Source organism: Thermobia domestica, chromosome 1, assembly GCF_964235325.1.
Source record: "Thermobia domestica chromosome 1, izTheDome1.hap1.1, whole genome shotgun sequence".
Classification (NCBI taxonomy): Eukaryota; Metazoa; Arthropoda; class Insecta; order Zygentoma; family Lepismatidae; genus Thermobia; species Thermobia domestica.
Window position 1 is genome coordinate 240,273,860 of NC_137454.1, and position 25,711 is coordinate 240,299,570.

The 25,711-nt window shown below is 34.7% G+C and overlaps 3 protein-coding genes across 4 annotated transcripts in view; 1 reads left to right on the top strand and 2 right to left on the bottom strand.

Annotated features, from left to right (window-relative positions):
- LOC145694774 (single-stranded DNA cytosine deaminase-like) overlaps window positions 1-4,886 on the top strand; it is a 104,174-nt gene extending 99,288 nt beyond the window's left edge. For both annotated transcript variants that reach the window (XM_081771408.1, XM_081771416.1), the window contains exon 2: window positions 3,774-4,886. In XM_081771408.1, the coding sequence (XP_081627534.1) occupies window positions 3,774-4,032 (259 nt within the window). In that variant the 3' untranslated portion in view covers window positions 4,033-4,886. The remainder of the gene's footprint in view (window positions 1-3,773) is intronic.
- An 11,443-nt stretch (window positions 4,887-16,329) lies between these two features.
- On the bottom strand, window positions 16,330-19,599 carry LOC145679140 (uncharacterized). Its single transcript, XM_081749732.1, has 2 exons — window positions 17,866-19,599; window positions 16,330-17,661 (listed from the first exon to the last, which is right to left on the bottom strand). Exons 1-2 carry the CDS (start codon window positions 19,597-19,599, stop codon window positions 16,330-16,332), a joined length of 3,066 nt encoding a protein of 1,021 aa, XP_081605858.1.
- A 786-nt stretch (window positions 19,600-20,385) lies between these two features.
- Window positions 20,386-21,108, bottom strand: LOC145679142 (uncharacterized). Its single transcript, XM_081749735.1, has one exon. It carries the CDS (start codon window positions 21,106-21,108, stop codon window positions 20,386-20,388), a length of 723 nt encoding a protein of 240 aa, XP_081605861.1.
- Between the last annotated feature and the right edge of the window lie 4,603 nt (window positions 21,109-25,711).

The following is a 25,711-nucleotide window of genomic DNA, read 5'->3' on the forward strand; positions in this document are numbered from 1 at the left end:
TTTATGTAAAAAATATAAACAATATCGCCCGAGCTTTTTTTCAGAAACTCACCCGAGAGAAACGTCCCAAGAATAAACTACCTGACGTGTATGTATATTAGGACAAATCAGTTTGGCCATATTGTCAGGTTATTAATAAAATATTTATTTATCAAATACGAATAAAATCGCCTAAGACCAGTTTTCGAAGAAAAAAAAAAACAAATTGATTATTCACCTGTCAGTAAACTACTCTTAATTTGAGGGGTAGGAAGAACATTTAAAATAAATCTCTTAGAGAAGCCATTTTAAGGTACCACATGCATTCTATGATTTAGATATTGTTTCGGGATAACGACACCATATTCCAAGACCATAATGCGCCCATTCATGCAGATGGAACTGCTATGGCGTGGTTTGAGGAACGCCATGATGAAATTGAATCCCTTTACTGATCGTCCAATCCCTGGACTTAAACATAATTGAACATCTGTGGTTCGTTTTGCAGACACGAATCCGACGAATATATTTGTCTTCATCTTCTATCACGGGGTTCAAAGATGCACTGCATGTGGAATAGTACAGGGTGGCCGAAAAGTAGGTATACACTCCTACATTGATCAAGTATAACATTCTTGTTTATTGATTTATTTGCTTCGATTGTTTCGGGCTTAAGTTACAAGTAAAAAGACGTTAAGAACAAATAATAAAGAAACTAGGTCTACCTCTTTGATAACAATAAGAAATTATACTGTATAAAATACGGGATGGGACTGTATACCTACTTTTGGGCCACCCTGTATAATATCTCATTTGCTTTCATTCACGACCTCTTTGACTCCATCACATACGTCGAATCGGAGCTTTTCTGAAGACGAAAGGTGGTCCAACGCCATACTAGTCTTATCAGTTTCTTTTTTTTTTTTTTTTTTTTTTTTTTTAAAAAGTATTTCCATAAAATTGATGAAGATCTGCATTTGAGACGTGGATCTGCATTTTAAGGTGGAATCCGAATTACGTCAATGCGTTTAATGGTCTACTACCGGAAATTGATTCCTTTGGTCAATGGCACGCGCATTACCCTTTAATAATGGAGTTTGGTTTAGCAAAAGCATCTTTATTTCTTTACACTGTCTATGTGTCCGTCCGGGAGATACATAGTCTCTAGAACTTATTAATGGATCACCATCAGTTTTTGCCAAGATTTAGAAGATTAGGTTATGAATCTAACTCGTTGAGAGGTTCGTTGACGGGAAGTAGTAAAAATAAACCATTTTCAACTTTAACATTGATCACTACAGAGCAAAACGGTAACAGATAGCGAGAAGCGATTTCCTACAATCTATTGAGCATCCAAAAGAAATCCTTTTATCTCTATCCTTCTCTCTCTATACTAAAACCGAAAGTAATAGAAATCTATTACAAGTTCCGGTTTCAATACTTATATTTTAGAGCAAAAACGATAAGGAATAACGAGAAAAGTTTCGTCGAATTGATTTATCATACTAAGAATATGTACTACATTCTCTCTTAACCCTCTATTCAATCCGGAAGTGGCAGAAATCAACCACTTCCGGTTTTACGTTTATCGCTATAGAGTAAAGACGAAAAAAGTGATAAGCGGGTCTCTGCAAGCGATCCAGGAATATTTTCCATTTCCATTTTAATTTCTCTACTGAAACCTGAAGTGGTAAACATCTACTACCACTTCCTGTTTCAATTTTAATTGTGAAAATATCACGCATTTAGCAGCGCAGTAAATCCAAGGCGCTTATGTAAATAGACAAGTCTTGTAGTGTATGTACGGCGAGTTTCAAGAGCAATTTGATGTGAATTGTTTCAGTAGTACCTATTTGAAAAATGCATTATATCTTACTTTTTGCGTGGGGAGTAATGGCATGGACAAATGCGAAGAATTGTTCATGAACAGACAGGTGGCGGTCAGGCCTTCCTTGTTGAGTTGTTAAAAAACTCAAATTTTATGTTGTGTACACTATGCCAAACCAAACTCCTTCACGTGGTGTACATTATGATGCTGCTAGTTTTAAGTGCGCGATGCTCACTGATGTTTTGGTGGTTTTTCAAAGAAGCAAAAAGTGTCAAGGAGCAGGAGCAAAAAGTATCCAAAATATTTAAGAGGCCTAATCATTGCGAAATTAAAATACCACTAATTTTCAGTAATTATGTGATACCTTCAAAGAGATAAATAATCGAAATGTGGAACTAGATCGCGCTATAGAGTATTTTCCATGATGTACCGTTATCACTGATCACCTAGCAGCTTTCTGTTTGCAGCCATTTATAAACGCGAAAATAAATGGCTGGAAATCGAAAACAGACAAGTGAGTCGTGATAACGGTATCTCATGTAAAATATAATTGTCTAGCGAGCTCTTGTTCCATTTGTAGATTATCTTTTATCTATTTGAAAATATCACATAATTACTGTAAAATTAGCGGTATTTTAAATTCGCCGTGATGGGGCTTCTTAAGGGCCTTCGTTATACTCACCCCACGTTGTCAGATTCTAGCGAATAACCTAAAGTGAGTGAAGAAGTAGAAATGCAGAAACGATAAGTAATAGCATGAATCCCATAAATGCTAGTACATGAACTAATAATTGTTTTTAAAACCTTTCATATAGTGTAGAAATTTGAGTACTTAGCAGTAATGATGTCATAACCTAGTACTCATATTTCTAGTCTATAATGAAAGATCTGGCAACAATTATTAGTTTATATCATATAACAGCATTATGCAAACACTACCAGGCTTACTTTCTACAGTTTTAATACTCTTCATTGTCCTTAAGTTATTAACTAAGATTAAAAAGGAATCGTAGTAAGTGTAGTGAAGTATGTACTATATAGAAGAGCTTCTTAAATGAATGATCATACCTTGCCAACAAAACCCGTATACTCAGAACAAGCAAATATATATGCATTGAAGTAGTTCGTGTTTTATTTTTTATTTTAGGGCCGCGGTGGCTCAGTGGTAGAGCGTTCACCTCTGGTGCTTGGGGTCCCGGGTTCGATCCCAGCCCCCGCCAAGTGAACTTTGTGGAGGACAAACACTGTGTGCGTGGGTTTTCTCGGAGTTCTCCCGTTTCCTTCCACTTTCTTCATTCCACCATTTCATTCATCCCTCATCACCGTCTCCTTTAGCCTAACCGGCATAACCGTGTGACGTAAAACTCAGAGATTTCATTTTTCATTTTTTATTATTTTTTTTAATTTAAAAATATGTAACTGAACAAAAGATATTTGCAAGATAAAGATTTCAAAAGTAAAGAAACATTTACGGTGCGAGAAGTGAAATTTCAAAACAATCATATTTTCATAACTAGTATCAAATATACTTTCAAACGATATGCTATTTGACCCATGATGCAATTTACGAAAAATGACAAATTTATCTACTAGACTGCAGGGAGTGGGACAGTGCGGATGAATTTGCCGCAGTTATCCGTCCCTCTCAAAACTAAAGTAGATGTGTTTAGAGATTTTTCAAACAAAACTATTACGAAATACAGAGGGTGGCAAATTTTAAATGAACCACTCTATATAGGGCTTATAAGTTTCAGTGATATCTGCTTTTGTTAATAGAATTTGCTGATGAAGGTGATAAACGAGAGAGAAGCAGGGAGAAACATTTTATTGTAAATTAAATGCAGTGTTTTCTTAATTAAGCATGTTTGATCGATAACATATGTATTTTTTATAAAACTTATAGGTGGCAATTTTCTTAATTTTGTATACATTTTGTTTAAGATATCGGCTTTTGTTATTTTTTCAGATACCTTAATCTACGGATCAATTATTCACCGTGTTACGACTGTTCCGAAGAGATTATAGACTTTTACTACTGCATGAAAGAACGCAACCCATATTTCAACATGAAGATTCGTTATATTCAGTTCTATACCAAATGTGAAGAAGAAGCAGAATTGAACGGTGATGGCCTCGATAGGATGAGAGAAGTGGGGATCAAAGTTAACGAGTTTAACGACTATGATTATCAGTGGGTTGAAAATTATACACAGGTTTATTTTTAGCTGAAAAGCAAGTGAACATTTTTCGTACAAAGGTTATCAAAGGGAGAATGTTTGTATTGTACTTTTATATATATTATGTTTAAGATCGAGAACTGTAAAAAAAAAAAAAAAAAAAAAAAAAAAAAAAAAGTTTTCTTACATCCAGTAATTATGTATTTGATATAGAGATTTTATTGTTCTTTGAAAGCACATAAAATCTTCTTTCTATGTGAAAATATTTAGATAGTGTTTTAAACTGTTTTAATACAATTTGATAATGTGCAAAACCGAAAGCATGAACATCTTTAAGTAGAGATGCATGCATCTATTATGGAAAACAGCTATAGTTCGTAACTATAAATTAGGCATTTCTTTTAGTTTTACTGGTGCATAGTGTAGGCTATATTTATTATCGTATGGGTATATAATATTGTAGTCACTTTATATCCGCTTATTTTTTAGAAGTTTTGTTCTAAACATAGATCTTGTTTCATGTGATAATGTATACATATGTTTGAGCATTTATTTGACTGAAAAATAGCTGTCTCTTTGATATCAATAGGTACTGTTATGCAGAAACGAAAGCTGGGTATATTTACTTATTCCTTCGAGTTTCTATAATCTTAATCAGAATGAGAAGAATTTGTATCTTATCTGATATTACAAGTTGTAGTTATCGCCAGGAAAGAAATAAAGATAAAAGGAAATTATATAAATAAAATAAGAAAAGCAAATAGCTAACTTTTCTCGAGTAATAAACGTCGAATTGGAATTAGGTATTTTTCTAATTTATAAATCTCATATAAAACTATTTTGATGCAAATTAGTAAACTAAAGCGAAATTTATACCTAGAATGAAAGAACTTTCATGCGTAGTTTGTTTTATATATTGATCTTTTTTCCTTAATTTCTTTTCCATACTTGATAGTACAAATGTAATTAAAGACTAATGGTACGAATAATATATAACAGGAAAACAAACTGTATCACTGAAAATTTTATTACTGTTTCTCGGTAAAAAGAAAAAAGAATGTAACTTTAACTTATAAGACTTTTCACATAAAAAATAAATAAATCAAATATAGCCTACTATCATAATAACAATTAGTGTTACTTATTCCAATTCTCTTTACAGTCTAATAAAGCCTGTTTGGTAACCATTAGAATCAAATAGCTTGCAACTGTATAAGAATGAACTTTATTATGCTTTTTGTAGAACAGAGGTTTGAAGATATCTTCGTCTTGTATTTGATCACCCTTAACATGGACAGTATACGGTCAGAGCAAATGAATAAGTAGTGCGTCAACCATTGAGTTTTCTTTTCAACTCAACTTTACCAATTGTAGAATAATAGTGGTGATACATTGTAGTGTTCCAGGACTGAAGAGTGTAGAATTGACATTTTTGACGAGATATTACTAATTCTACTTCATAAATCTAGAGAAATATAATAATTTTCTAATATTCTTAAATGACCAGAGCAAATCATAAAGTACATAGGTATATCAGCGTTTATTTTTTAACGTGGTATGCTTCACAGTTTGGTACATAGAATCATTCTAGTGGATATTAATGAGAAACTTGGCAGTAAAACGCAATAAATCTGTGACAGTAAGTTATAACCAAAGTGGATCATTCCATTATGAAAAGAAATGTAGGGTTGTGTTTTGTATTTTATTCCTGTCTGAACAGTTTGCTTTTTATCTCATACATACTATAGAGTTATGAGATAAATGTGCCCTCGAAAACTTGATGTTCTCCCTTTCAGGTGTTTTATAGATTATGTCGAACGTCGATTAATCCACTGCGTACTTCACAGCATATTACTAAAGGCAAATTGTTGTAGAGTTGGCAACAAAGAGCCCATATGCACACTTGTCATTTTAACTCATCTGTTACAAGTCAGAATATCTTTATACTAGTGGAATATTAATTGACTTGAGTATGTGAATATCTATTAAGAAAACCACGATTGCTAACTTTCTGCAGATATGGTAACCATAATCCTAATTCCCAATCCAACTCTCCATATATGTTTCCCCAAACCAAACGGAGTAGGAATTGGCCCTTATTCCTGCTCTACTGTCCTATTCATTACACTAGGTACACTGTGGATAAGTCAACGGCAACTCCTTTTGGTACAATATATTCGAAAGAAGATAAGTAAAATACAGAGGACTACGGACTAGAATTAAATTGTGCACAATGCATCTCTTGGCATAATTTTCCAAAATCAATTTGGATTTTTCTGTTCTTTGATGAGCTAGTTGGTCGTCATACAAATAAACACTTGCCAGTCACACTATACGAATATCCACGCAGAATTTTCCCGTTAAATCGCTGGAAGTGAAGCCTAAACACCAAATTTGGCGGTAGTTCTGTAGAAACTGAACAACTGTTGAATTTTTACCGTTTGGCAGGTATAATAATTACCGTTTCACTTGAATATATAATTTATGATTCGCATCTTCAATGGTTGCTGAATTTGAACTACACAATTCTAAATCGTATGCAAACCAACGATAACTATTTCTTAATCTCCTAATTGGTATTAATAGTTAGAAGCTTTATTACCGACATCATATTAACTATCAACATTGTCAGATTGAGAGATGAAATTATCTGTAGATCTACTTTAAACTGTCAGTACAAAAAACAAACAAACAAAAAAAATGTATTAAAATATCATAGAGCAAATGGTCTCTATTTAATTACGTAAGTTATATATGACACATTTAACATCCAAACAAAATCTCAAGGGAAGTAAATTCTCCGTAGGATATTCATTAATCAACACAGAGCCAGATACGTAAAAATAAAGTCAAATGTAACATTTCATAATTTCTGAATGCCATGTATTATCTTTTCAGAGGTCATTCAATGTCGTCTATTTTTTTTCTGCTAAAAATCTTCACATGCTTCTGCCTAATTCCTTAGCGAATTCGTTAGCACGTGTATTCATGGTGTCCATGGTTCTGCAATTTTCTTCTCCAGTTGCTATGCAAGACAGGACATTTGAGCCAAATAGACTTCAAAGCGGGTGTTTTATCCATTTGGCTGTTAAGGACACCATTTTTTTATTCAGTCAGTATCATTTGCAATTGTAAAGCTAACTAAACCAGGAGATAACATCTTTAGTCTATAAAGCGAAACAGATTGCTCCTGGAACTCGATTGGCTTTCCATGCTTCACCCAATTGCACTTTCATCATTTAGCCAAACAACAGTTCTTCATATACCGCGAGGAAGCGTCAATTAATTTAATTAATACGTATAATCCGTAAAGCGTGATTGCTTCTTCCGAGCTAGGGGTGTTGGATAGAAAGTAGTAAATAAATGACTAACAGAACATAAAGACAGTTATGTTTCTTTAACGAACATGCGTTGCTATATGTTTATTTAAGAACTACATTGGTTAGTTGATTTAGAGCTAAGCGTCGAGGTTATATGAGACGTGAACCTGAATATGAGATGAATATTATTGGAAGATGGTGTTTACAGATTAGCCCTCCATTTCATACATAGTTAACGAAAATTTTCTCCAGGTTGAATAGTAGAAAACAGGACGGGGGTTCATATTAAATTAATTACTGGTTAAGATGCTTAAGGACTGCAACTTATGTAGGAGACTCTGTCAAAGGCGAAAACTGGATTCGATGTGATGGTTGGAGTTATTAGAAATTGGGCGGAATGTCACGACGACGGAATTATAAGTTTTTCAACGGTTTCTCCCCGAATATAGAAATTAACTAAGTAAGTCGATATTACTTGGACTGTATCTAGTTCTTGTTCGCTTTTGTGAACAGAATTTTCGGTAACTTTCAGGTTATAGAATAGGATATTCTTTGAATGGTCGAGGAACGAAATTGTAGAGGTGAATCAGGGTTTGCAGCATTAGGATAAGAACTTCCTTCATGTGCCGATTTGTAAGCAATCAAACTATGTGCAGTGTTCTATGTTCCTTTTATTTCGACGTTTTACCTTGGTAATCCGTTGGATGCGATGAAGCCTGTTGAAGAGATAGATCAACAACATGGTCACAACTTGTTTTTAAATGCCTACACTAAGAAAAAAAATGTAGGTGGCGTACTAAAAAAGGTAGGTTACACGCGTAATTTCTGTAGTTTTTGGACTTAACGCATAGCAGACGTATAACTGAAAAAGCTTGTTTTATAATATTTTCCATACAAGTGCTTCATCTATACGTACTTTCCGTATGAAACAATATAGGCGGTCAGGATCTCACATACAAATGGACGTATATAACATATAGCTGACGTGAGGGATGTAACATAAGTGATATACGGATGATGCATGTGTTATACGGAAAACTGTTAAATGTCAGACATCCTGCAACGGCATGATGTAACATCTAAGGGCAGTGCATATGCAGCACATAGATAACGCATGCTCCATACTGATTTCTGTAGTAAGCGAGAGGATTCCATATATTTGTACAATATTCCGCTGTCCGGAGAACGGATTATTCTCAGTGCATTAGAGGGGTGGCCTACTGAGTGGTTCCTCGGTATAGGTATGTTCCATTACAATAATGCCTGTCAGAAATGTATATTTATGTTATGCATTGCTTACAATATTTCTTTCGTGTAGTGCAGTGTTATGACCTATAGGTAAGTACGAGATTGACTACGTTTAGCAATTAATTGATTTTTCCCCCAATATCGTGTCTTTCTGCTGCAAGATTGTTTACATAGTTGAATTGAGAGTCACACACCAATATGTCATTCAGAACCATTCAGTGATATTAGTGATATAAAAGAAAAATAATTGGATTACGATTGCGGGTATACACATGGTATTTCTAGATAATGGGATTATAGATATTGTGGAGTAAGTCAAGGCTTCTATAGGACGTGGACCTGACGGAATGATAGCATTATTGCTTGTACATAATGTGTCATCGCAACTGTTTTGAATGGTTGGTGTGATGGAGGTTTATACAAATATATGAACTATTGTTGGTGTTAGTTTTGTAGCCGACACAAATTGTAATCCTGTAACCCATCTTGAATAACCTCTTAGATATCATAATCTGATTGAATAATAGATCTGGCTTTCCAAGGTTCGTATACATTTTAGATAATTAATCCCAATTCTTCACTTCAAATCGTATTTTTTAAACTTTTTATTTTAGATATAATCTTGGGATGCTTAAATGATTGCTGAAAACCGCCTATCACTATCTACTACCATTTTCACTTTATAACTATCAATGTTAAAACCGGAGTGATAGATTTCTGCCACTGCCGCTTTCGGTATAGAAATTAAGTGGATATGGGATATACTTTTTGAGCGCTTCATTCATTACAATACATTTTTGGCTAACTATTACGGTTTCTATTCTATGACGGCGAACGTTAAAACTGAAAGCGGTTGGTGTCTGCTACTTCCGGTTTGGATTGACGATGAAAGGAGAATATCCTACTTATTCTTACATGTTAGACCGCTTAATCGATTCCAGAAAATTGTTTCACGCTATATCTTATTGTCTTGCTCTGTAAATCAATAATAAAGCTTTAAGTTGTAATAGAATTAAGGATGGAGGTGTTATGTATTGTTGGAACACTTAATCTATTGTAGAAAACCGCTTCTCTCTCTCTCTATTACTGTTTCTACTTTATAGCAACCCAAGTTAAAATCGGAACTAGTTAGTTTCTATCTCTTTCGGTTTGAATATCAGCTCGAAAAACAAACTTGTATCGTAATTGCTGTTCCTCTACATTTTGACCTTTCATGATAATTGATCAAATAATTTTTGAGATTTTTTTTTGGTTTCCCGGACAGACAAACAGACGAACAAATATAATAAAGTAAATATATAAACGATTATTCGTAAATCAAACTCTTTAATTATTGAAAGAAGGATATTATTATCAAACGTCTTTCTTAAGAAATAATTTATCTGAAGAAGATATGTCTTTATCTACTAATATGAGTATGCGACCCTAAACCAAATAAAAAGAATGACTACTGACATTTTAAAGTGATATTTCCCGCTTAAGAGTGGACTGATAACAATGCTGATAAGATATGGAGAAAATGTGCAAAAGCGTATAAGATTATCGAAAAAAAAAAAAAAAAAACGATCGTAGGAAAAATGGCAATAGATTTTTTCAATTGCTCAGATATTTAAATTTTCATGTGCATACGTGTGTGGTACATAGTAGCGCAACCAGAATTTTATTTCGGGAGGGGCCAAGACTACCTAGTACAGTAGTCTGCGAACAACATGCAGCACCATCTGATATGGACAAAATTGAAAGTTTGAATTCCCCCATTACAAGAAATTTAGTTATCCCTATTATTAACATCCTAAAAGGCCTTTAAATAAAAATAAAAATTCACAAATTTCCTATTGTTAATGATTACAATTTGTTATTTTGTACATCGTTATTTTTGCATATGATTATGCACCCTTTACTAACCCTTATCATTACTCTAAGAAACTAATGTAGGGTTTTTAGTGTGTTTTTATCTTTTGTACAGTGCTTTGACTTAATTCGACATTCATTTATAGATTGATCAATTTTAGATTTATTGACACATTACAAACTTTGCAATACTACTGAATAAAATGCAAGTCAGTCTCATTTGGCATTTATGGGCCCCAATATTCATTTAGACAATAAGATACTGGAGTCCCATTCTTCATATTGTTGAAGTATATTCTTACTAGGCCACAAACAAAGGGCCCTATAATACTGTTAATTTCATTCCAATAATGGGACTTCAATACTACATTCAATACTGAGAGCCACCGAATGGAAAGGAACAAACTGCCACGAGTAACTATAATCCAACACAGCAGATATGTTTTATCTTACTTTCCATATTATTCAATATTCATTATTTTATATACATATTTAGAGAGGGGCCCCGGCAGGGATTCCTGCTCTTCTACCCTGGTCAGTCCAGACTGGATATGAGTTTCAATCAAACTCTTATTCAGTTACAGAGCCTGGTTGACACCACTGATACCTGGAAACTTTAACTGGCCAAGGAAATCATATCCGGAGCTGAAGGAAGTTGCAAAGCATGGAACATAACTATGGGTATACACAGTAGGAGGAGGAGATGCATGCCTGGAGAAGCAAAGAATGAACCCCTGACTGCACAGGCTGAAGTGAAGCGCTCTATTAATGAAATTCTAGATGAGATGAGACAACAAATGTATGACCAATTTACTCAGATGCATGACCTGAAATACAGATTTGGATTCCTGTGTTCCATCGCCAATTTTGTGCAGCACCTAGATGATGAGAGCGAGGAAAGGCTAAAAGCATGTTGCTCTGATTTGGCTTTGTTCTACCCTAATGACCTGGATAGCGTAGAATTAGTTCAGGATTGTAAGGATATAATCCGTTCATTAAGATGTGCTCAGAAAGCTAAAGAACAACTGGACTTTTCCCCACAAGACATAATGAAGTGTGTATCTTCAATGGGGCTTGAAGTTTACTAAGGTTTGGCAACCGCTTTTCAGATTTTGATAACGTTGGTCGTATCCGTCGCATCATGTGAAACGTCTTTCAGCAAAATGAAATTGATAAAATTATACTTGCGCTCCACAATCAGTCAAGAAAGATTCACGAATATTGCCATTGTTTCTATCGAAAATAAAATAGCATGTACTTTGGATTTTGATAATATAATTGAGACTTTCGCAGTACTAAAGCAAGGAAGGTAGTATTGTGAATGCTGGTGGAACACAAGCTAATATAGTAGAGGAACTATTGTCGAAACTAGTTTCATGTTTCAACTTAAGAGAATAAAAATACAAAAATACCAAAGGAATAGTTAAAAGCCGTCAAGATATGTCAGCTGACTAATGATAGGTCTTAATGAAAAGTAGCATGGTACGAGCCGTAGCATAATTCTGTGCTCACATATTTAATCTGTGATATATCCCCAATCTTATATATAAAAGAGAACGTACAAATCCTTTGTTCCCTCATCACGCTAATACGGCTGAACCAATTTCTTTCATTTTTGGGGGGTTATTAGGATTTGGACCCTAGATGGTTTTTATCATATCACTTTAATTTTTAATTACCAGTGTCTTGAGATAATTGACCATTCAAGTGTCCATAACGTACAAATCCTTTGTTAGTTCATCATAGGTAAAAATAAACGTATTTATATGCAACCCGCATGACCGTGTCACTCGGCGGGTTAACATAAATGACAGGCGATATAATGTTAACATTAGTGCAATCTACTATGGTTTTTATCATATCACTTGAAAGCGAAAAAGTAAAAATTATCTAAGTAACAAAGTTTATTGCGTTCCGGGGTGACCGCAGCGAAGCGGGGCGGGTTAACATAAATGACAGGCGATATAATGTTAACATTTACTGCAATCTTCTATGGTTTTTATCATATCACTTGAAAGCGAAAAAGTAAAAATTATCTAAGTAACAAAGTTTATTGCGTTCCGGGGTGACCGCAGCGAAGCGGGGTGAACGCTGCTAGTTAATTAATATATTTAGAACTTGTTGTTATATATTCTAATACTAAGTGTGTTAGTAAGTGGTAATGAAGGTAGTCGTAAGTGACAGAATATAAACATGATTGAATTATTAAATACAAAATAATAATCATAAAACAAGTGTGAAATCTGGAAACAACAGTAAAAAAGAGAAGCAGAAGAGAAATAACTAGTGCTTAACTATTCATTGATATTTCGGTATCCGCAGTGGGATTTAATAGATCATATATTATCACTGGAGAGAAACAGTAAAAAATAAGTGAAGAAGACACGCAGGAAAGAAATCTATTCTAGCCATTATTTACTGATACATCGGTAAAAAGAAAAAAAAAGTGTTTAAGTATTGTGTATGATAACTGGAGAAAAACCGAATGTTAAAGTGAATGGGGCTAATTGTAGGAGACAAATCTAATCAAATAAAACTTATGTAGCGTAAACTCAGACAGATGAGAGACTATGAATAAACTTAACCATATGAGAAACTGTACAAGAGAAAAACTAAAGGCGAAAACCGTACAAGAAAATCCTAGAAAACATAGAGCTTGCACTTAGAAATCGCATCGGTTATATTATTATTTACATTTTTTCAGTATCAGCTCCTTGTTACGTTTTGTACGTAAATTTCTCTCTAAATGTATTAAGAGCATTACTTCCACTATTCCATCTAATTACAGAAAGCGTTGAAACTAGGATAAATTCTGGATTCTTTGTTGTTACGTTTTCTTTGTTCTTAAGATTATGTTATTTCTGTCGTGGATTGTAGTTTCCGTTACACCTCTATCCTTAATCCTTTTTCTATCCTGTCCTTTGTTTAAAAATGAATAAAAAAGAAAAATCTGATAGTCCTGGTCCAGTTTTATTTTTAGATTCCAGCCTGAAGGGGGTTCTGAGCATTAAAAAAATAGACAGGAATGCTGAATGTCATCCCCCCATTTATTTAATATATCCCACATTAAGATGGTCTACACACACACACACACCAACGGAAAAGGGAAGAATAAACAGAAAGAATGATTATGTAAATGAATGTCAAAAATAGAAGTGTATGAATCATGATTGTCCAAAAAGGGGCCCCGATGTACTTCAGTGGCCTCGGGCTCCAATTTGCCTTACGCCGCCACTGTGTAGCACAGAAACGCCCACACAGGAAATTTCTAGTGAAATAATTTAATTTATTCCGTAATGTGTAAGATGGGGGAGAAGGAGTCAAATATATAATCCTAGGCTTTAGCCTACTCACACGGGAGGGTCCCACAAGTTGTCGCTAAAATCTGATTGCCACATTGCACAACTGATAGAGCATCATGAAAAATGAACCTGAGCAAAATTTAAGGTGCTATGCACCAGAAGGATAGGAGCTACAGGAATTCAAAATTTGAATATCCGAAGAATTATATCATGAAATTATGTAGGTTTAAAGTAAATATCTTGAAAACCGTTAAAGCAATCAAAACAAAAGTTGCCTAATATAATGATAACAAAATGCCCTATCGAAAACCATAAACACTGTTTCTATAGGTGAAGCAGTGTTGCCAACTCAGCATAAACATATTTTATTATAAATAGCACCATATACAATTGCCCACAGATTTAAAATGCACTATTATCAGTAAACATAACAGTGAAGTGTAGTGGTAATGTGTTGAATACTATTGAATGTGTTGAATACATATGTGCTGAAAATGTACAATGGAGAAGTCTGATATGTGGGAACAAAGGGTAATAAAGAAATGCATTAGAAAAAAGTGAGGATTTTGCAATATACTTCTGTAGCCCCGATAAATAAACAGACAACTCGCGAAAACAAAGCGATACACGCGAGGAAAGAAACACGTGTTTTCTAATTCTGAAAACTGGTTCCCCAGGTTATCTAATCAATATTTTTTCTTGGTTTGTGTCTTTTGTGTTAAGTGACATATTCTTTTACTTCTTCTCCTACATACCATATGATTAATGTTGTACACTATAATATTATCATATTCACATTGGAAATATAATTATTTTATTACTACCTCATTTCGTTTTAAGTCGGACCGGATAGCGGTGTGGTCCAAAAGGCTAGACAATCGACATATTAGGCATCGCGGGTTCCAATCCCGCCTCGGACATGTTTTTGTTGTACTTTACACCTTAGATGCATTTCATTGTTATCTTTCTTTTTCATAGTGATTCGGATCCCACTTTGCACTCCTAAATAGCTTCGAAGCTGACACAAAACGTAAAAATGGCATCACTCAATTTCGTTTTTCAAATGCATCAATATTTTGTGACACTGCTGACATTTTGCTATGTTATACTATCTGTGTTATGCATTTGAACTAAATTCATAGTATAAGACCCAGATCCATTATTACCCTTTATTCCCATATGTCACACTTCTCCATTGCACATTTTCAGCACATATAGCTCCAATAGTTTGCAACACTCTACCACTATACTTCACTGCTACGTTTAATGATAATAGTGCATTTTAAATCTGTGCAAATCGTATATGGTGTTATTTATAATAAAATATTTTATGCTGAGTTGGCAACACTACTTCACCTATGGCAACACTGTTTATAGTTTTCGATAGGGCATTTTGTTATCTTTATTTTGGGCAAATTTTGTTTTGATTGCTTTAACGGTTTTCAAGATATTTACTTTAAACGTACATAATTCCACGATATAATTCTTCGGATATTCAAATTTTGAATCCCCGTAGCTCCTATCCTTCTGATCCATAGCACCTCAAATTTTGCTCATTTTCATTTCTTATAATGCTCTAACAGATGTGCTATGTGACAATCAGATTTGAGCGACAACTTGTGGGACCCTCTCGTGTCAGTATAGGCGCTATCTTCTTCAGTAGTGTGAGCCAGATGGCTGGCTAGAGTAATATTCTCTTCAGTTTCTTTAGTTACGCAGCATCTTGAAATCGATGATGCTAACAGATACAAGGAGGTACTAAACTTCCTTTCGCTACAACACATAAAGATGTATGGTCATCATATGGCATTCTTTGAACTGAGTGGTGCATAGTCAATCCATTGCCTTTTAGGCGACATTATTTCCGGATTTCCGGATATTGACATCCTATAATTCAGATCGTTCCCCAATTATTTCATGTCGCTGAATCAACACCGGATAATTTTAGTGCTCCCACGGGAAGTAGGGGATCTTGCACATCAAACTCGCAAGTGTTAACAATCCAGCTAAACAAAAACTCAGTAATATGTACTTAAAAAAATTAAACAAACGTCTATTTTCTATCGTAATGCTTTCTATTTACACACGCACTTTATAAATTTTGATACATACGTATGCTACAGAGAAATAGATCAGAAAGATGAATACATCACATAACTAATTTGCTAAAACCCTATATTGAAAATATAGAGCTTCAGGGAAGTAAGTTTATGTTGAACATCACTGTTCAATACTTCTTTTTTGTGCTAAATTGTTAAAAAAAAACTTGTAACATAGTGATCAGAAATAGAGTTTCAATATCACTGCACTATAGTGGGTGTTCTGTCTTTTGATGAATAAATGTTCACAAAACAACTTAATTGTGATAAGTGAATACATGTTTATTTGCACTAACTACACAACAACTGAACACTTACAACTTACTGTTATATTGTCTTTTTTGTACGAATTCCGGAGGACCGTCTTGTATGGATCTCTTGGTGCTCAACTTGCTGACACTCACACACACAAACTGTTTTTTAAAAACAAAAGAGAAACGTTATGCAAATATAATGGCAATGATACAAACTCACTATAAAAGTCTCTACATTCTCCCCTCTCTTGATTGAACCAAGTCAATCAACTTACACATAAACCACATTATCACTTTTAGGTAAAGGTACAATTTTAGTAATTGGTCTCTTAACAGTCCCTGTTTTACAGTTTACACTCACTACTCTCACTAGTCCATCTTTTCCCGGAAACACTTGTTGAATGACACCTAATTTCCATGACAATGGAGGAGTATTGTCTTCTTTGATTAGAACTACATCTCCAATAGAAATATTAGGTTGTTTTGTTGTCCATTTTCTTCTCTGCTGGAGTTCATGTAGATAATCCTGAGACCACCTTTTCCAAAAATGCTGCTTCATCTTCTGAAGGTGATTCCATCTTGATAATCGGTTGGTCGGAATGTCCACTAGATTTGGTTCCGGAATGCTCATCAAAGGTTCACCAATAAGGAAATGTCCTGGCGACAAAAATGAAGGATCATCGGGATCATTGGATAGAACGGTGATTGGTCTTGAACTCAAACAGGCTTCTATTTGTGTTATAACTGTGTTGAGTTCTTCAAATGTCAAAATCGTGCAACCTACTATCCTTCTTAAATGAATCTTAAATGACTTCACTGCACTTTCCCAAATGCCTGCAAAATGACTTGCTCTGGGTGGAATGAAATGCCATGTAAATCCTTCTTGCACTGCAACATCTTGAATTGAGTTTTGAAATTGTTGTGAACTGAGTAGTTGTTGAAGCTCCTTAAGTTCTCGCTGAGCTCCAATGAAATTGGTTCCGTTGTCACTACAGATGTTCGAAAATTTGCCTCTTCTGGATACAAATCTTCGAAGAGCTGCTAAAAATGCTTGGCTACTCAAATCACTCACTAACTCCATATGAATCGCTTTGGTTGCTAAGCACACGAATATTGCAACATACGCCTTTGTCACTTTACGAGATCTAGTTCCTTGCTTAATCATTAGGGGACCGGCGAAATCCACCCCTACGTGAATAAAAGCTCGAGCTGGCTGTACTCGTGCTGATGGTAATTGACCCATTAGTTGTTCTGAGGCTGACGCTTTCAATTTAAAACAAACTAGACACTGATGAATGATAAATCGAACGACTTGTTTAGCTCGTGGAATCCAATATTTTTGCCTCAATGATGAAATCAATAACTGCGGTCCAGCATGTAACAATCTTCTATGTTCCGCTTCAATTATCAATTTGGTGAGATGCTCTTTAGGTGGTAAGATGATCTGATGTCGGCTATCATACGGTAAGTCGGAGTTTTTTAGTCGTCCTCCCACTCGTAGCAACTGTTCATTATCTATAAATGGATACAAAGATTTAAGTTCACTTTGGGATGAAACTTGGCCTGATGAAGCTAAGTCCTTGAATTCTTGCGAATAACTAACCTGTTGGATTAGCTTAATGCATTGTTGTAAAGTATCGCTAATTTCAGTAGTGGAAATAGTTCCTACTTTCTTCTCGTTGTGATTTTTACAATTGTAAATAAAACGACGACACAAACAAATAACTCGCAATAGTTTCCACAATGATGAAAATTTCCCCAGACAGCTTATGTCACCTTCATAACTGGCTAAAGATATGCTCGTTACTTTCCTTTCTTCTGGAACATCTTCGTCTACCACTTCTGATTGTTCGGGCCATGCAGATGATTCAAGCCATGCGGGTCCATGCCACCAAATATCTGCTTCCTTCAACTGTTTCGGATCCATTCCCCGTGTAATAATGTCGGCTGGATTGTCCATTGACGACACATGATGCCACTGGTTGACTGATGTGATCTCCTGTATCTCTGCAACCCTGTTTGCCACGAACTCCTTCCATCTGGCAGCTGGAGATGATATCCATACAAGCACTATTTTTGAATCGGTCCAGAAGTAAGTACTATTCACTGAAATGTTTAATATCGGAATTATTTTCCGATACAGCCTGCTCAAAAGTATTGCCGCACAAATTTCAAGTCTTGGTAACGTTACCTTTTTAATGGGAGCTATTCTCGATTTAGAACCCAAAAGTTTAACAGTAGTTTTGCCTGAAATGTCCACAGTTTTAACATAAATGCAACAGCCGTACGCAAGTTGACTGCTGTCAGCAAACCCATGTATCTCGACATGAACATAATTCTTCAATACTACACATCTATCAATTTGTATTTCGTTAACACTTGGAAGATGATGACACAGGTCTAACCATTGCTGATAGAGCTCTGATGGTATTTGATCATCCCAATTGATCTTATGGATCCACATTTGTTGTAAGAAAATCTTGAACGGAGTAACTACAGGGCTTATAAGTCCTAAAGGATCAAATATTTTTGCTATGGTCGAAGTCACTTGACGTTTGGTTGGTATGTTGGTCGTGAGACATTCTTTAACTGACTTGTTGGTGATGAGAAGCTTATCTGATGCAGGATTCCACGATAAACCCAATGTTGAAACACCTGACTCGGACTCAAATTCAAACGGTAAGTGAATTTCCCTATGTTCTTCTGGCACTGCTTCCAACAATGCTGGCTCGTTCGAACACCATTTTCTTAAAGTAAACCCACCGCTTTGCAATAATTGAATAAGTTCTTTCTGAAGTTTTAACGCCTGTTCAACGTTATGACATCCTGAGCTTACATCATCCATATAAAAATCACGTTCCAATACTGTCGCTGCTTGAGGATATTTACTTCTTTCTTCTTCCGCTAACCTTCGAAGACACGCCGTCGCCAAATATGGTGATGATGCTTCACCATATGTGACCCGCTGCAACTCATAAATCTTGACTGGTTCCACTGATGAATATCTCCACAGAATTTTTTGAAGTCCAATGTCATCTTCATGAACTTTAATCATTCGATACATTGACTGAATATCCGCCGTAAAAGCAATAGGAAAGGTTCGAAATCTCGTGACAATTGAATGTAAATCTTGCTGGATTGTTGGTCCTGTCATGAGTATGTCGTTTAATGAAACCCCCGTTGAAGTCTTTGCAGAAGCGTCGAAAACCACTCTTAGCTTTGTTGTGGTACTGGATGGTTTCAATACTGCATGATGTGGCAGATAACATTTCATACCATTATCTTCATGTTCTTCTTTCACTGGTTTCATATGATCTAATTCTTCATATTCCCTCATAAAGGTACAGTACTGCTCGTTAATTTCTGGACACTGCTGCAACCGTCTTTCTAGCTGGTAAAATCTACGAAGAGCTAAATTATATGATTCTCCTAATGGTTTATGATTTGGCTTAATTGGCAGACGTACAACGAATCGACCACTGCTATCTCTGGTAGTGTTTTCCTCAAAGTGTCGTTCACATTGCCTTTCTTCTTGAGTCATGACTGTTGAATGTATAGTTTCGAGCTCCCAAAATGCCTGTAACTGTCTATCAAGGTTACTTTCTTGCACAAAAAATTACACTTGTGGTATACTAGAATCTCTTGTTGTAGGAACTTTACCCGCCAAAATGTACCCAAATTCAGTCTCTTGTACTACTGGATAATTCCCTGGTCTAGTTAGTTTATGCGATCGCAAAATGTCCAAAAACACTTCCGAGCCTAACAAAATGTCAATAGTATCTGGTTGGTGCAAGTTAGGATTTGCATACACTATGTCTGTCGGCAAGTTCCAATCAGCATGATCAATTGGCCTACTTGGAATGTTATCTGTTATTTTGAGCAAAACTAAACAGTTTACATCAATTGCAAATTCACGAATTCTTGATTCTATATGTACATCTACACAATGCTTTGTTTCACTAATCACACTATTAATACCTTGAATTGGAACTCGGTGTTTATTTTTAGGTAGACGCAACCTTTGAACTAAACTTTCAGTCACAAAATTACTTTGACTGGCAGAATCTAATAATACTCTACATGGATGTAATTTACCATTTGCATCTCGTACATTTACTATAGCAGTAGATAACATAACAGTAACATGTGGTTTTCCCTTGAAAATGCAATAAGAACCTTGTGTCATATTTTCCCTATTCGTATTAGAATGACTCGAAAAATTTCTTGATTGTGAATTAGCAACACTGGTTTTCTCATCTGTTTTTGACATTACGTCATAATGCAGCAAGGTATTATGCCTTTTGGAACAGCGTTTACAGCCACCTGATCAGCACGTCTTTACTTTACATTCTTTTTTGAGACAATTGAAACACAATAAATTATCTCGAACATAGTCTTGTCTTTCTTTTGCTTTAGCGTTTAAAAATGCAGGACATTTAAACAACTGATGTATTAGATTTTGTTTACAAAAGTTACAGAAAGACTGAGTTGTTGTCACGTATGATTTGGTTGTTTTTTCTTTTTGTTTTGGTTCAGCACTCTGTCTATTTTTATCGCCCCTTGACCTTGACACTACTTCCTGCGATGGTGTATTTTTTATAATTTCAAATGCTTGACACCTACGTTCCAAGAAAGCAAAGAACTCTGATAAGGGAGGGAAAAAATGATATGTGATTTGTAACTCCCACGCACGCCTAGTGTTATTGTCTAATTGTGAAACGAAATGTTGAACTAACAAAACCTCTTCTAGTGGTGTCTGCAAATCTAAAGCTCGTAATGCATTCAAGTTACTAGTAGCTGTATTAATAAATTCTCTTAATTCTGATGTAGTTTCCTTTGTGATACATTTAATATGTAACAAATTACGGACATGAGTAGCTGCAATCAAACGCTTATTTTCATACCTGTCTTTCAATAATTGAAGTGCAATTTTATAATTAGCTTCTGTAACTTGCAGATTCGCTATTAAATCATACGCCTCCCCTCTCAATGCACTCCTAAGGTAATGGAACTTTTGCAACACTGACACGTTATCGTTATTATGAATCATAACTTTAAAATTGTCTGCAAATGAAAGCCAATTTTCGTATCGTCCTTCAAATGATGGCAATTCAACACGAGGCAATTTTAATTAATCATTTGACACCTGATTCTCATTTTTCGAGGAATTGTTTGAATGAGAGTCCTGGCTACGCTGAATAATAAAATCCTCTAGTTGCGCTAATACATCATAGTAACTGGTTTCAAACTCCTCCCTATATGCATCGTCCTCTACTTGTTCGTAATTTATTTCTAACTGTGATTGTACTTCATCGAACTTTTTATACAACTCAATCATTGCAGTCTTACGTACTTTCACCTGACTAATTGTAGTTGTTGAATTAATATTACTTACGTAGTTTTGAATTCTTGTCAGTTGACTTTTACACACACCACGTTGTTTCACTAACTTGCTTCTGTCTGAGTCCTCCATCTTGAAAAATATTGTAAGTCCCCACTAACACTAATAAACACAAGTCCACACACAAGTCCACACTGATGAACGTGTTCTCAATCATGTCTATTCACATAGTTTCCAGAAGAATTAAGACATGTCACTGCACACATGAACAGCACTAAACAAACAGCAATGTAACAATTGTTCACATACACATTCACAGTTTGTATCACACGCTAGTTCACTGTGATCCGGCGCGGAGGACCAATGTTCTTTCTTTTGATGAATAAATGTTCACAAAACAACTTAATTGTGATAAATGAATACATGTTTATTTGCACTAACTACACAACAACTGAACACTTACAACTTACTGTTATATTGTCTTTTTTGTACGATTTCCGGAGGACCGTCTTGTATGGATCTCTTGGTGCTCAACTTGCTGACACTCACACACACAAACTGTTTTTTAAAAACAAAAGAGAAACGTTATGCAAATATAATGGCAATGATACAAACTCACTATAAAAGTCTCTACAGTGGGCTTAGGCCATGTGAGCTCCTCTAGCTATGCCACTGATTTCTACCTCCAAAATTTGAAATCTATTTAGGAATTATTTGTTTATGATAAAATCAGGTAAAAATTAAACGTTTGAACAGATATATTGGTTACATTGATATCCCTTGAGGAAACAATCCATTTTACCTCTTTGAATAATTCTATAAATTATTTCAAAAATGGACCCAGTAAATAATTGATCTATTTGACTTTATCTTCATATAAAAAGTTATCTATTTGGATTCAGAAATATTTTCATAATCAGATGAAGCAATGTTAAGTTATTCGTGTTTTTAGCTCTTGAACACTGAATTCCTACAAGAAGGAGAAGAACAACAAGAAGAACTGTTTCAAGTGTTGATACCACTTTATGCAAAGGAAATGGCTTGTGCATAGCTATGTCACTAGAATAAACATTCGAATATTACGGCAAGTACATTGCGAAATTTGATCAGTGTTCCCTACGAAACGAGACGAACGAGAAAAATAGATTTCTCGCCTCGCCTCGTAAATTTTATAGGTCTCGTCTCATTTCAATTATAGGACAATTCTTTCTCGTCTCGTTTTGTAAATTTATGCTTCAAATTTATGACCTGATTTTTTAAAAAAATAATCTTGAAGCTGTCAGAATCTTTCCATGTCACAACAGGTTCACTAAGAGTGTGATATACTATTTAAACCATATGCTTTTATTAGAGCATATTATTGCTTAATGACTTGCGTATTTTTAAATTGACTTGCGTATTGCGTAAGTGCTCTTATCTTATTGTTTTTTCTATAATCACTTTGTTAATTTATATTTTCTTAAATTATATGTCATGTTACACGAAAACAGTGTTTGAAATCTAAAACTTGAATAAATGTCTTAACAGTATTTGAACGGATCAACTGAAACTGTCTGAAATCTAAGACTTTGACAGAAATCTAAGACTTCGTCGGTTGCTCACAAAATTTGTGAAATTTCTGGTCTCGTCTCATGAGTAATGCTAAATTTGATAAAAATTACCTCGTAGTAAGATAATGCAATTTATGATTTAAAAAATGATTTTTATTTTGTATTATGAAGCTACGATAAAACTCCAAACAATAGGAATTTACAAATGGTAGAAAGAAAAGCAGTGACGGACTTATTCTCGGCTCCTGAATCCTTATCAAGAAGTGATATCTCGTTGTCTCTCTGTTTTCCTTTTTATGCTGGCGATAGACAGACAGATAACAGAGTTGTTATATGAAACTTTCGTATTTATGAATAAAATAGTTTGGAAGCTTAAAAGGAATTAAATGTTTCGTATATGATTGTTTTTTTTTAGACTAGTTTATACTTCTGCGTACCGGACACGTTTGCACATGAAATTTTTATCTGAGCTATTGAAAAAATCTATCATAATTTTTTCTACCATTTTTTTGATAATCTTATAGGAGTCTGTAGAATTTTCTTCATATCTTATCAGCATTGCTATCAGTTTATTACTAAACAGGAAATATCATTTAAAAATATCGTTAGTCATTCTTCTTATTTGATTCTACGGTTGAAATACTTATCTTAGTAAATAAAGACATACCTTCTTCAAATAATTATTTCTGAAGGACATTTGATAATACAATCCTCTTCTCAATAAATTCCTTTATATACAGAGCTACCCCGTTCCCTCGTTCGTCCGAGCGAACTAATTGAACAATCATCACCAAATTTGGTCAGAATATAGAGGGTCAAAAATTAGGAAACGAGTTTGTTTTTCGAGCCGATATAAAAGATATAATAATTAACCATTTCCGGTATAATGCTCGTCGTTATAGAGCAAAAATGGTAATGGATAGAGAGAAACAGCTTCAGCTGCAATCAATTAAGCATCCCAGCAATGCATAACACTCCATCCTTAAACTCTGAATTAAAACCAGAAGTGGTAGAATTCCATTACAATTTACGGTTTCAATATTGATCTACATAGAACAAGAACACTAAGACATAGCGAGAAGCAGTTTTTTTTGAATCGATTCACCGCTTTAACAATAAGAATCAATTTCTCCTTTAATCGTCGATTCAAACCGGAAGTAGCAGAAACAACCACTTCCGGCTTTAACAATCACCATAGAATAAAAACCGTAATATATAGTGAGATATGGTGTTCTGTAATGAATGAAGCGTCCCAAATATACTCTGTATCTCATATCCACTCTAATCTCTCTATTGAAACGCCAGTGGTGGAAATCAACAACTTCTGGTTTTAACATTGATTGTTATAGTGTGAAAACGGTTACAGATAGTGATAGACGGTTTTCTGTAATCAATTAATTATAGCAAGCAAATATTCCATCTTCATTATAATTTCTTTATTATAGCAGAAAGTGAAAGAAACTTAATACTTCCTATTTTAATGTTAATCACCATAGAATAAACGCGTAATAGATAGCGGGAAGCTGTTTACTGTAATCAACTAAAAGTTTGAAAGAAATATTTAATTTACATTCTAATCTCTTTATTAAAATCAGAAGTGGGTGAAAAACCAACCACTTTTGGTTTTAACTTTGATAATTATATCAAAACGGTAAGAGATAGGGAGTAGCGGTCTTGTAATTTCTCTATTAAAACTCGAAGTGGGAAAAAATTAACCTCTTCCGGTTTTAACGATGGTCGCTATAGAGTAAAAACGGTAATAGAAGGGGTGAAGCGGTTTCCTGCAATCAATCATGTGTCTTAAGAATACATTTCTTTCTAGTCTTAAATCTCTTCTAAAACAGGAAGTGGCAGAAATCTATAATTACTTCTAGTTTTCTATATTGATATGAATAAAGCAAAACACTAACTAAGAGATAGCAAAATTCGGTTCTACGGAATTGATTTAGCGTTTTAAGAATATGTACCATATTCTTTCTTAACGTGCTATTCAAACCGAAAGTCGTAGAAGTAAACAACTTGGGGCTTAACATTGATGATTATAGAGTGAAGACAATAATGGATAGCGAGAAAATCAATTAAACGTTCAATTAATATATTCTATCTCCACTCTAATCTCTCCATTAAAACCGAAAATACTATAAATCTACCAGCACTTCCAGTTGCAATAATAATTGAGAAAATATCACACCATACAAATAAAACTCCTTAACAAGTACAGCCATCAGCATAAGTATTTCCCAGCTGTGTGCTCTAATTCTATTACTGGAGGTTCAGATGATTTGCAGTTGTGAAAAGACTCGACAGATGCAACCCAACTCACACGAAAGTTTTCTCGCCACTAACAGTAGTTGGTATCACTGAGCCAGATATTTGTGCAGGTAAAATTATATAGTAGGTGACTAACCAAACAGTTTTCCATTCTAAGATGAATCGGATCGTGTAGTCAATGAACACCATATATTAATCTCAATATTGCTGTGCATGTAATGTATTATTTCATTATATACTGTATGTTCAAAGAAATAAAACACTGACCATGCATGAATCAGAAAATGCTTGAAAGATGATAAAAATATCAAATCTAGAACAATTGCATGAAATAAGTTTGTAAATCATTGTTTCTATTGACAGAACGTCTATTGTCATCATTCCAACATCTTTCTCTTTCTGAGGAGGAGAAGATATTCGTTGTTACTCTGAGTATGCATTGAAATGGAAACATTCGGAAAAGTTTGAAGCCCCGTTCACCGAATAGAAGT